The following is a 13,065-nucleotide window of genomic DNA, read 5'->3' on the forward strand; positions in this document are numbered from 1 at the left end:
TTTGGTTTCTCAATCGAAGGTCTTGTCAAAGAAAGACGATGGCATATTTCATTACATTCCACATGCTGGTTATTAAAGAAGTAGAAAATTCCTTTCTTTCCAAAATTGGTAGTGACATCTTTCTGATCAACTGAGTGAATCTGTGGATCTGTGAGGTAGATGAGCCCTTTTCCATTACCAGTCACCCAACCTAAAAAAGAAACAAATATACCTGAGAATTAAATCCTCTATAAATTTCAGCAAAGTGTTTCAGAAAAAATATAATATACATACACTGAAATAGACATTTGGTAACTTGGTCATCCTATTGTGTGAAAGCCGCTTAGTTGTGTCCAACACTTTGCAACTCCATGGGCTACACAGTCCATGGAATTCTCCAGGCCAGAATACTGGAGTGGGTAGCCTTTCTCTTCTCCAGGGGATCTTCCCAACTCAGGGATTGGACCCAGGTCTCCCGCATTGCAGGCAGATTCTTTACCAGCTGAGCCACAAGGGAAGCCCTATGGTTGATGAATAATAAATTTCTGCTAAGGGATCTGGTGTGGCATATTCCAATTATTGGTCTAAGAAAAATTGAATACTGGGTAATTAAATTTGTCAAATATGACATGCCCAGACAACCAATTTTCAAGGAATTAGCAATAGCATGCACTTAGTATAATTATTAAATCACACTGAATATTTTTCTTTCATGATTCAGAAGTTTCTTTAATGCCTTACTCATCAATTCATACATTCCTCTGTTCATTTAACAAATATTTATTGAGTGTGCACACTGTACAAAACACTGTTGTGTTTTGTGAACAAGTTAGTAAAAAAATCTCTGTACTCAGTATCACATTCTTGTGAAGATCAATAAATGATATAAGTAAGCAAAATACATAGTACAGAGTGATGATAAATGTGGTGGATGGGGGATAGAAACATCTTGGAGGATTATTATTAGAAATAATCATAACAAAACTCATTTATCATTTAAATAAAGTACAGAATGATGGCTAATAATTCTGTTAGATAAAATACCAAATTGAAACAAAATTTACGTATTAATGCAGATTTTAAAGGAAGCTAGATTTAGGTATACAGCTTGCTGTTCCATAATGATCCCACTTATGAAACCCAATATCACACCTGTAGTGAAGGTAAAGGGCTAGAGCAAAGAAAGTGTGGGAAGACTTTGACATACTAAAGCACACAATCCTAAGAAACCTGCATCACCCAAATCCACTGGAGTAAAATTAAAAAAGAAAACTGTTATGGATTTGCTCTAGAATTAAGCCCAACAAAATGTGAGCCAGATCTTCTCACTGATTCTCTGATGCCCTCAGACACTTGGGGAAGCTTTAGAAAATTTTCCTATCCGTCATTTGCTATATACAGCAAGACTGATTAATTCCAAATAGTAGCCTGTGCACTGCCTGGAGAATCCCAGGGACGGGGGAGCCTGGTGGGCTGTCGTCTATGGGGTCGCACAGAGTCGGACATGACTGAAGCGACTCAGCAGCAGCAGCAGCAGCAGCCTGTGCACTAAGCAACCTATTAAATGATGACTAGCAAAAGAAAGAAAGAAAGTGAAGTCGCTCAGTCATGTCCGACTCTTTGCGACCCCATGGACTGCAGCCTATCAGGCTCCTCCGTCCATGGGATTTTCCAGGCAAGAGTGCTGGAGTGGAGTGCCATTGCCTTCTCCAGGGGAACTTCCCGACCAGGGAATTGAACCCGGGTCTCCTGCATTGCAGGCAGACGCTTTACTGTCTGAGCCATCAGGGAAGCACTAGTTATAAAACCTCACATTAACATATAAATAATCCTAAGACAAAAAATAATTTCCAGTTTCACATACCTTGTAAATCAACCACAACATCTCTATGATTGGAAAATTCATAAGAAAAGTGGCCATAAGCCAAGCCGTATTCTGTGGCTTTGTATTCTGTTTTCACCACTTTTGTGTTATTTGATAATTTTACAAATTCCCCTAGCATGTAAGGTTCCACACTGACACATCCTTTTATTGTCTTGCCTTCTAAAATCTGAAAAATAGAAACAGGAGATGTACAACAATGGTGAAAGCCGTGGGTTTCGAGGTCAGTAGATCTCACTTTGAGGTCAGTAGATCTCAGCCTTTGAACTCAGGCTTTGCTACTTAGGAGCACTGTTGTTGTTCTCTCGCTAAGTCATGTCCAACTCTTTTGCGACCATGGACTTCAGCCCACCAGACTCCTCTGTCCATGGGATTCTCCAGGCAAGAATACTGCAGTGGGCTGCCATTTCCTTCTCCAGGGGATCTTCCCGACCCAGGAATCACACCCAAGTCTCCTGCATTGGCAGGTGGATTCTTTACCACTGTGCCACCTGGGAAGCCCCCAAATATATTCCTAGACCTGTTTAATCATGCCCCTGATTTCATTCTTACCAGCAATACTGAGGCTGGTATGTAGAATATCTGCGTGTGAATCTTCTGCTCGTAAAGTCTCTTGTTAAATTCCGTCACGTAGTGCTGTGCGGTCATCTGCCTCTCCACATCAGTGAAGTGGTGCCAGAGCCCCTTTTGCTCCTTATATTCTTTCCCAACGTATCTGTGAATGCAGAAAAGCCACAGAAAGAGATGCAAAGTGATCCTACTCTAGAGTAAGAGAAAAGAGACTAAGAGAGAGATGCAAAAATCTTGAAAGATGTTACTTTTTTTCTATCTTAGTTGATACTATCTTATCTCATGACTCAGATAATTTTGTAAGAGCTACCTGAACAATGGCACACAATTCATACTAGCTGCCTGATGGTTAAGTTTATGTGTCATCTCGATTTGACCACGGGGTGCCCAAATATTTGGTCAAACACTATTCACAGTGTTTCTGTGAGGGTGTTTTGGATGAGTCTAACATTTACATCAGTAAACTGAGTAAAGAAGATTGCCCTCCCTAGTGTGGGTGAGCTTCAGCCAATCAACTGAAGGGCCAAATGGAACAGAAGGCTGAGCTTATTTCAAGTAAGAGAGCATTCTTCTTGCTGACTGCCTCTGATCCGGGACACTGGTCTTTTCCTGCTTTTGGACTTGAACTGAAACATCATCTCCTCCTGGGCCTCAATCCCGCTGGTATTTGGGCTGGAACTATATATCGTCAGCTCTCCTGAATATCCAGTCAACAGTAGATGCTGAAACTTGAGAGCATCCATAATTATGTGAGTCAACTCCTAATAATAAATCTCTGTACACACACACACACACACACACACACATGGGCTTCTCTGGTAGCTCAGCTGGTAAAGAATCCTTCTGCAATGCAGGAGACCCCGGTTAGATTCCTGGGTCATGAAGATCCCCTGGAGAAGGGATAGGTTACCCACTCCAGTATTCTTGGGCTTCCCTGGTGGCTCAGATGGTAAAGAAACTGCCTGAAATGTGGGAGACCTAGGTTCAATCCCTGGGTTGGGAAGATCCTCTGGAGGAGGGTATGGCAACCCACTCCAGTATTCTTGCTTGGAGAATCCCCATGGACAGAGGAGCTTGGTTGTAGTCTATGGAGTCACAAAGAGTTGGACACAACTGAGTGACTAAGTACAGCACAGCATACACACACACACACACACATCTTATTGGTTTTGCATTTCTGGAGAACCCTGATGAATACATCGACCCAGGGGTGATACCAATTTATTTTCTCCTTATACGAGAAAGTGTCCACTTGTTGTAACAGTTCACCAGATGTGGGTAAGTCAAGAAAGCCAGCCAGGATACTGGAAAATGCATGGACTCTGGAACCAGATCTTTCACTGCCTGCAACATGACCTTATACAGGTCAACAGATCAATCAGAAGCCTTCCTCTCCCGCTTCCTTTTGTGATTACTTCATCTCTACAAATACTTGCTTTCTATCATCACCTAATATATGTACAACACTTTTTATACTACCCAGAATTCACTGTGATTCCTGTATTTGAAGATTAATATATTTGGGCATTTTGGAAAACTATCAGAAATGATTTATTAAAACAATAATTCTTTCCGATTTGTTCTGTTATCTTTTTCTGATCAGATGTATGTTAGACCCTCTTGTTCCATCTTCCATGTCTCTTCTTCTCTCTTTTATATCCCATCTCAGATCCTCCTGTCACGTATCCTGGTGTGTTAGTTGCTTAAGACTGCTGTAACAAAGTGCCCAAACTGGGTGGCTTAAGAAACAGAAATTGATTCCTCATAGTTCTAGAGTCTACAAGTCCAAGGTCAAGGTGTCAGCAGAGTCATGATCCCTCTGAAGAGGCAAGAGAAGGAGCTTTTCCAGACTGTCAACTTTTCCAGATGGTTCTGGCTTGGTGGCCATGTAGCTACAATTTTCACATGCATCCTCCCTGAGGGTGTCTATCTCCAAATTTCCTCTCTTTTATAAGGATACCAGTCATAGTGGATTCTGGGCCTACCCTACTCCAGTTTGATCTCATCTTAATTAATTACATCTGCAGTGACATCATTTCCAAATAAGATCACAGTCTAAGTTACTTAGGGTTACAACTTCAACTTGAATTTGGGGTGGGGGGGGCCACAATTATACTTGTATCACCTGGCTCCACCACTTTGATGTGCGAACTTGGGGAGATTTCTTAACATCTCTGTGTCTCAGGTTCCTCATCTGTAAGATGGGGATAACAATAGTGCCTACCTCATCGGGTTTTGTGAGTATTGATTAAGTTAGTACATAAATGACTTAAAACAGGGGCCTGGCACATGAAATTTACATGTTTACTATTGTTATTATTATCAACATCCTTTTCAAGAAATGTATTTCTACTATTTAAGAATTTCCCCATTTCTCTCTTTTTTTCTCTTCCTATTTATTTCTTATAATTTTTGGTTTTGGGAAAAGAGCAAGGTCTACTTTAAAAGTCTTGCTCCATAGGGTCTTTAAAACATACATATGGTATAAAATTAGGCCTTATACCAAATGAGGACCACCTGTGATTGCTAATTGGCAGGTGAGTTTTTGCTTAAAGTTGTCATCAAGAATTAAGGCCATGCAAAAAATCTTTCTAGGTTATTTGCTTCAGTGACATGGCATTTTTAAAATTAACCTTTGTTATTGTTTTTGAGGATATAGCCATTCCTGAGTCAATGCTTTACATCAGTGGTCTCTCCACTCAATCCCTTTCATGTGTAACTTTTATCACTAGTTGCTCCTTCATCCCACCCCTGCCCAAAACCTCTAAAGAGAAGTGTCTTAAGGATTCAGCATTCACTTATATCCCCGAATATGTTTCATTACGGGCCTCAGAGGAGTTTTGTGCTGCTTCTTCCCGGCTCACTCATTTAATCAGAAGTGTGGCTTGCATGGTTTAACTAGCCTTTTTTGCCAGCATTTTCAATGAGAGTGTTCAAGACTCTCTGACTTGTCAGATGGCAAGAAACTATTTTTCTTATCTGTACCATGGGGTTAATGTTCTCCAAGGGGTTTAAAATCATGTACATAAAACATCCAGCCCAATGGCTGACATAATGTGGGTTCTCTATCTATGGTGGTTGTTGCCCAGTTGAGTCATGCCCGACTCTTTGTGACCCCACGGACTACAGCACACTAGGCCTCCCTGTCCCTCACCATCTCCTGGAGTTTGCCCAAGTTCATGTCTGTTGAATCGGTGATGCCATCCAACATCCATGGTAACTGTTATTAATTAGCTAATGAGGAAGAGGAAAAGGAGCTGAATTAGAAAACATTTAGCCACTTTTCCCAGCCTTTTTATAGTCTCATAAACAATTACTTAACAGAAGGGACAAATCAAGCCATTATACATTATTATATATGTTTTCAAGCAATACCTGCCCAGAGTTTCTTCTTGATGAAGATGATGTACCCAAAATGCATTTCTTTGTCTGCCTTTCTTTGTCACATGTAGGTAGGCCCCCAAATATACAACAGTTTCTTGAGCTGTCCACAGTTCAGATTTCTTGGAATATTTTAACAAAAGAGCACCTTGAATAAAAGATAAGATGAATACTGACCTTATTTTTCAAAAAGATCTTGCAGTTCACAGATAAGATGAATTGTAACACAGGTACCAATCTGTGTTCATTTGACATGTTCAACTTTTTAATATATGTTCTCAAATTTTATCCTGTTCTATGATTATTACTAAAACGTTAGTGAAGTACAATAAAAAGGCAAAGTTTGAGAAATTACAATGAAAATTGCCTTTGATTCACAAAATCTCTTGTTTGTGATGGCAAGGTATTAAGGCCAGAGCTTCTGTATGAAAGTAGTGAAAAATAAAAGGCAAAAGCCCAGAGACCATCTTAGAACAAGTGACATGTGAATAAACTTCTTCTGATTATCTGGGAATCTCAAATAAAAGAGGCTGCTACCTATGTGAGATCACATAGATAGAAATAAGCTGAATAATTTTACTCCAAAAGTTCCTGGCAACTCCAGGGATCCTAGATTACATATGAAAGTTCAACCTGATTTTCTCTTACATATTTTAAGTTGGGAAACTCCAGGAATTACTGAGAAAATATAGCTACTGTACAAAGATGAAAACTCAACTGAAAAAGAAAAAGAGGAAAAAAAATGCCTTTCCTCTGAAAGGCATATTGCAATAGTTTTTTCCTCATTCAAATAATTCTTCAGTACCTTGGAGGATATTACAATGTGATCCTCTCGGCTAAGAGAAGAACCTTCTTTTGTCTTCTCCCCAGCTTCTCCACCACTTCTAAGCTGTGTTAGACACACTGACTGCTGGGTGGCCCCAGCTCAGGCTTCCTTGTGCTGTTCCTGAGGCAGGAAGCAGCTGCTAAATGCACGTGATCAATGCAGAGCTTGGCAAGAAACCACTCAGCAAAGGTGTGAACATGACGAGTGCCTACTAGAAGGATGATGTGTAACTAGGTCAAACTCCATTCCTTGGAGTTTTGAATGGGAAACAGAGAAAAACCAGCTGTGGCAATGAGAATCAACAGAGGAGATAGATACTGAGTATACACGGCATCCAGAGCTGTTTCAAACCCTGACTGATGACTGCTCCCACGGTCTGTAAGATCCTCCCTTACTGCCTATGTAGCAAATCTCCAATGTATGAGGCAGCTTGAGTGAGCCTCTATTCTTTGCAACCTTTAGAGTCCATCACAGAGTGAAGAAAGCCCCCGAACTACATCTTTCCCTGTGTACTCACAAAGCATCACAGCTGTCTATACCTTTCACGAGCTTTAAGTGATCCACAGAACAGAAACGTCAGAGGGCCCTCGACATACAGAGATGCTTCCTGAAAGGGTGTACTTACTATGTGCTCCGTGGAGTTGGCTGGATTTAAAAACACCTGTATGCTCCAGTCTCTGGAACAGCCAATCATGCCTCACCCCTGCCAAGAGTTTTTCAAAGTCATCAGGCTGCAGGGTGCGGGCCTCAAGGATCTCCTGCTTTGTCATTCCTGGCAATGAAACAAAAGAACTTCCACTGGAATTCAGAAAAGACCATGGATTTTCTCCCTCAGAAGAACCACTGGAGATTGCTGGTGATTTTAGCCACCAAGGTGAGGATAAGCTGGAGTTCTGGCTGCAGTTTAGCAGGTTTCCAGGTTCATTTGCTTCCTCCGTGGTAGTGAGGTCCTCACTGAGGACAGGGTTGGAAGTCTTACTGCTTACTGAGGAACTGGGGATCTGGGCTCCCTGAATGTGCGGCTGCTTCCAAGTGCACGATCTAGGGGAGCCACGTGTGCTCGTGGTGTGGACATCTGCACTGCCCAGCAGTGGGTTCTCCTCACCCACCGTGGAGGCATCAGGGTCAATGCCCTGCTCTTTGACTGAGCAACCATTTTTTCCTGAGTTAGGGTTTTGAACAAGCCAATGAGGAGTGTAAGAGTTACATGTTACCATGGAACTTTTGTCCAGAGACTCGTCCACGACTGAGTGGAAATCTACGGGAACATCTTCTGCTCTTTCTGCTATTTTTCCTTCTGGGTCAACCCAGCAGGGGCTATCTTTAAATGGAGGACCTGTGCCTCCTTTGATTTCTCCTCTCTTCTCTTCTTCATCCTCGTCCTTGGCATCACCGTTGATATCTCGAAACTCATCAATTGTTTCAAAGGTTTCTTCTTCTTGGATGGAAGGGTATGTGGCCACGTTCTTAGGCCAACCAGAATCAGAAGTCCAAGAAGCAGAACAAAATGAGGGTCTGGAATGAGCAGAAGTATTTCTGGACCCCACATTTCCAACTTCCTCCATGCCTCCTTTAAACCACCCTCCACCAGAGGCCGATGAAATGTCTGTTGTGCTATGAGGTGGGAAGGTTGCCAAGGGCATGGACTCGTGCAGCTGACATTGAGAAGACTCTAAACTGTCATCCCTGGGCACCTGGAGAGAGAGACCATGCAGCTCTGAAGACAGTGGGTGCTCAGCTCTGCTCGCCCCATTCACCTCCTGCTCATCTGACAGGGCGGTGGAACACTGCGTGTCCACGAGATGCTCCTCCTTGCTCAGCTCTCTTCCTGCGGACATATCATCAACATGATAATTCACTTCCTCCCAGCTTGTAGAAGACTGGTACCCTGATAACTTGCTCCAAGAACTGGAGCTCGGGCTGTCACTCAGAGACTTGTTCAGGACAGCTCCCCCACGACTGCTGTGGTCTGTTGACTCAGCTTCGGTCTCCACATCTTCATCCACCGAGACTCGAAACGCGTCAGAACTGGCCCAGTTTCTCCTTCCCGCCCTCCTGAGTTTCTCCTGACTGTTCATCGCCATTCGGGAGGAAGATATTACCATGCCTTTTTCAAAATGTGCTTTGTCCTCCGTGGCACTCACGGTATCTGTGTTTTTGGTTTCTGTTTTTAGATCCGTGATACAGACTCCTGTTTTCATACCTTTCTGTTTATTTCTGTTGTTTCCACATGTGCTTTCAAATATTTCACACACTGAAGTGTGGTGCTGTGAATAGGCTCCAAGGATTTTTGGGAAATCCACTTGCCCAAGTAAGATGGGCTTCTCTGACCCACGCCTGAATCCCTCTGGAACGTAAGACTTGTCATCTAAATTTGCGAAGCTTTGAACTTGTAATTGTTCCTTCACCCAGGTGATAACAGACATGATTTCCTGAGAGACAGCTTCTCTCTCCTGACTTCTGGAGGAATTGCTGAAAGTATACAGCTTTCCCATAGCTTCACTACAGAGCTGACTTGCTGTTCGGATGGTCCCCATCTCCCCATAGAGTCTTTGGTGCACAGTGGTGAGACCAAAAGCAGCTTTAAGAAGACTATGGAGCTCCTGTTTTCCCATAACTGGTTCATCACGTTTCTTGGTGAGGAGGCCAATTTCAAAGGCTTCTTTGGCTTCACTTAGATATGAATTTTTCATTCCTGGAGGACAGTCCTTAGAACTACTATATGACAAGAGGCATGTGCCACGGATATTCTGAGGAAAATACCAGATACAAAATCAAACGCTGAATTAGAAACTGGAAGTGAATCAGGGAAAAGTTTTCATTCCTGGAGGTTAGTCATTAGAAATAGTATTTTTTTAAAAAAAAAAAACATGTGCCATGGATATTCTAATAAAAATACATAAACATTGAGTCAAGGAACTGTGGTCTTTTTGATGCCTCAGGAGAAGGGACTAGGACATATGTGATTGGTTGGCACGAAGGGGTAAGAAATTAGCTTTAGCTTCCATCCTACTGTAGCCCTGATGCTTTTGATCAAAGATGATAAAATCGCTGTCATTGTTGCTAATGTTATTTTCAGCAAACAAGAGTCTATACATGGGACACGGACATAATAATTTTGTTATATACAAACACATAATTTGTTTATTGATGGTCAAAACAATAGACTTGTGGCTTCCAAATCCCTCTGGATATTTGGATCACCTGGGAGGTATTCCATAATGGATGATTTCTGGGTAAGAATCCCAGGCCTTTACATGTAGTGGATTTAGGGTAGAGCCCAAGAATATGTATTTTGAAAGGGCTTTTAGGTGATTCTGACATGCTTGGGAACCCTTGTTCTACAGCAGATAACATCATATCCCCTGGCTGCAGTAACTTAGCTCCCCATCAGCAGGATGTCACTACTCTGACTGATCTGACCTCTACATACAGGAAGTCCGCTCACAATTACCTAGTGATGCACACAAATCCTATCTTAAGGTGCGACTCTTCCCTCCCCCGGTGATGTCTGTCACTGGGGAGAGGAGCAAGGACGGGCTATGCCCTGCTTACCATAGCCGTGAGCACGAAGAGGGGCGTGTAGGGGCTGAAGGCAGCCGCCAGCTTGCAGGCTTCAGCGGCTGACAGCAAGTGGTGGTCAAACTCCTTCAGCAAGCGCTGCGAGGGAACAGGAGTCCAAGTGTATTGTGAGAAAACAAGAGGCCAAGGGTATACTGTTGACAATTATTTACCCATTAGCAAAAGACAGGCTATAAAATTCCTTTGCTTTTCTTTCAAGATTCTGAGGGGTGCCCTACTCCTCACCACAACCATTTCAGAACAGTGCCAAGAAAGAGTAAGTGGGTAAAGACTCCTGGACATTGACCATCCTTTCCCCCACACCCATACACCATCCATCCCCAACTCGCACCACAGAGACAGCCTCACACCTGCCAACATTCGTAGTTTGCCTGCCCACGCAAAGTAATTCAGACTAGTTTCTTCAAAGGGTCATGCGGCATTCTGTTCACAGAACTCTGAGCGTTTTGCAGTCAGATTCACTAATGATTTATGCATTGTTCTTGGCAAAGAAGGCTTTAATGTACAATTTCATAGCAAACAAGATTCATTCATTTATTCCAGAAATATGTATTGAGTATTCCCATGTGCCAAGCTCTGTTCTAGCCACGAAGGAGAGAGGAGACAGTGAGCCTGCAATGAACTTATTTTCTATTAAGGGGAGGGGATCAAAAACACACAAAATAAGTAAAGTGTGTAATATTTGAGACGGCAATAAATGTTCCAGAGAAAAATACAGTAAGAAGAGGTCAAGGAGGTCCAAGGCAGGAGGGCAGTGCAATTTTAAACAATCCTCAGAGATAACTTCACTGGACAAGGAACATAACCCCTTCCCTGTGTTTTGGTCTGTCTGATGGCAAAAGCAACATTTTGCTAAGATTCAGAGTACAAGCAGCAAGCTATATGTATTCTTGCTGCTGCTGCTGCTGCTGCTGCTAAGTCACTTCAGTTGTGTCCGACTCTGTGCGACCCCATAGATGGCAGCCTACCAGGCTCCCCCGTCCCTGGGATTCTCCAGGCAAGTATACTAGAGTGGGTTGCCATTGCCTTCCCTGATATGTGTTCTTATGCTGCACTAATTAGTACTGAGTATAGTTACTATTGTAGTTTTGGTATTTGAAAAAAGGCAATGTTGATGATACTATTAACATGTCCATTTGAGTGCAGTGCAGGAAAGCAGTCCATGTCTGTGCAATGCTCTGAACTGGTGAGAGATCTGGCTTCTGCTCCCAGTTCTCATTCTTACTGACTGTGCAGGTTGCGGAGGTTACCTAGTTTCTCTAGACCTCCTCACTTCCTCTAAAGTGAGAGTGACACATTCTGCTCTACCTTATGCCTAGGTAGATGTGGTGTGTGTGGCTCACATACATATGTATGTGAGTTATAAAACAATAAATAAATATTTATGATCATGACTATTACAGATAGGAGCCTGGACAAGCAACTGATGCCCTGATGTGAACAGACTGTAATTAAAGTCTTAAAGTTATTACCCTTTTACTTTGTCATTGAGAGAGTTCAAGTGTAGAAACTGAATTTTGTGATAATCTGAAAGGAAATCATGGGGTTCAAAGCATTTATCACTTTGATTTCATTCATTCATTCTTTTTTTCCCCTAGTACCTCTGTAGGTCTGGTGCTGGGGGAATACAGCCAAATGGGACAGCATAGGAACTGTTCCTCAGGCTCGTTCACATTACTTAAAGAGGGGAGATGCTGTGAGATACTGTGAGGGGAGATACAGGGAGATACTCTCCCTGACTCTTGGAGAGAGAACGAACCAAGAATAACACTGACAGTTTTGTAGGTGATGCGACTCGGCACTGTAGTTTTGCCGAGTGATGATTACCAGGTTAATGTCAGGATTGCTTTTAAACTTTTCATAATCTTTCTTGCTCATGGAGACGAAGATGTCTGCCAATATACCTAGTGATGTGGAAATGCCCTGTAAGGAAATACAAACAAAACACAGGTGAGGAACTTACAGTCAATTCTTGCTCTCAAGTCCCAAAGTCAACGATTGGCCCTCCGTATGAACCATTGCTTATTATTATCATTTGTTATTATGACTCTGAGGATACTTCTTGACTGGATGTCACTGGGCTTGAAAGATTATCACATCCTGAGGAATGGGCATAATGTAAACTCAGCTATTTCTTAGCAGGGCTTTGCTCGATCGTCGACATGAACTTGTCCACAACGCTAGGTATACAGAACTGACCCAAGCAAGAATTCCCACCCCCAACTCCATTTCTGTTGTTAAAAGGATTGTAGGCAGCAGTGTTGCTAACACAGTTCAGGGAAATGTATAACTCAAAGCTTCAGTTAACGAGGAGAATGTTCTCACAGTTACAGAGGATGAGTACATCAAGGAAAGCTAATGTTGCTTCTCAATTTCTCAAATAAAGATGCTATGTAAATGGCTGAGGTCTTTTCCCACTTAACCAAAGGAGAATGATTTTACAGAATGCAATTGAGCCAAACCAACTTTGCTATGGAATGAGGTAAAGGCTAAATATATAATAAAATCAATACCAGCAGAAATAAATGGATCAGTAGAAATAAATATACAAATATAGTTGCAAATATATAGAGAAACACTAAATACATGCCAGGAGTCTAGTTGTGAGTAAGGATGAGCAAGACAGAGAGGGAGTTTTTAAATGTTTCTGGTCCTATTGTTCATTCATTCATGCTTGTGCTCAGTCATGTCTGACTCTTTGCGACCCCATGGACTGCAGCACACCAGGCTTCCCTGTCCATCACCAACTCCTGGAGTTTACTCAAACTCAAGTTCATTGAGTTGGTGATGCCATCCAACCATCTCATCCTCTGTCGTCCCCTTCTCCTCCTGCCTTCAATCTTTC

General features: G+C 42.4%; 1 protein-coding gene across 7 annotated transcripts in view; it reads right to left on the reverse strand.

The window, feature by feature from the left end:
* Positions 1 to 13,065, reverse strand: part of ALPK1 (alpha kinase 1) — a 113,390-nt gene that overhangs the window by 306 nt on the left and 100,019 nt on the right. For 6 of the 7 annotated variants that reach the window (XM_040237452.1, XM_040237450.1, XM_040237451.1 and 3 more), the window contains 7 exons: positions 12,048 to 12,143; positions 10,194 to 10,298; positions 7,264 to 9,388; positions 5,807 to 5,960; positions 2,414 to 2,576; positions 1,844 to 2,030; positions 48 to 190 (listed from right to left, as the gene is read on the reverse strand). In XM_040237452.1, coding sequence (XP_040093386.1) covers positions 48 to 190; positions 1,844 to 2,030; positions 2,414 to 2,576; positions 5,807 to 5,960; positions 7,264 to 9,388; positions 10,194 to 10,298; positions 12,048 to 12,143 — 2,973 coding nt within the window. Of the gene's footprint in view, positions 1 to 47; positions 191 to 1,843; positions 2,031 to 2,413; positions 2,577 to 5,806; positions 5,961 to 7,263; positions 9,389 to 10,193; positions 10,299 to 12,047; positions 12,144 to 13,065 lie in introns of those variants that run through there. The other variant, XM_040237455.1, reaches the window with a different exon arrangement.

Source organism: Oryx dammah, unplaced genomic scaffold (genome assembly GCF_014754425.2).
Source record: "Oryx dammah isolate SB20612 unplaced genomic scaffold, SCBI_Odam_1.1 HiC_scaffold_3, whole genome shotgun sequence".
Lineage (NCBI taxonomy): Eukaryota > Metazoa > Chordata > Mammalia > Artiodactyla > Bovidae > Oryx > Oryx dammah.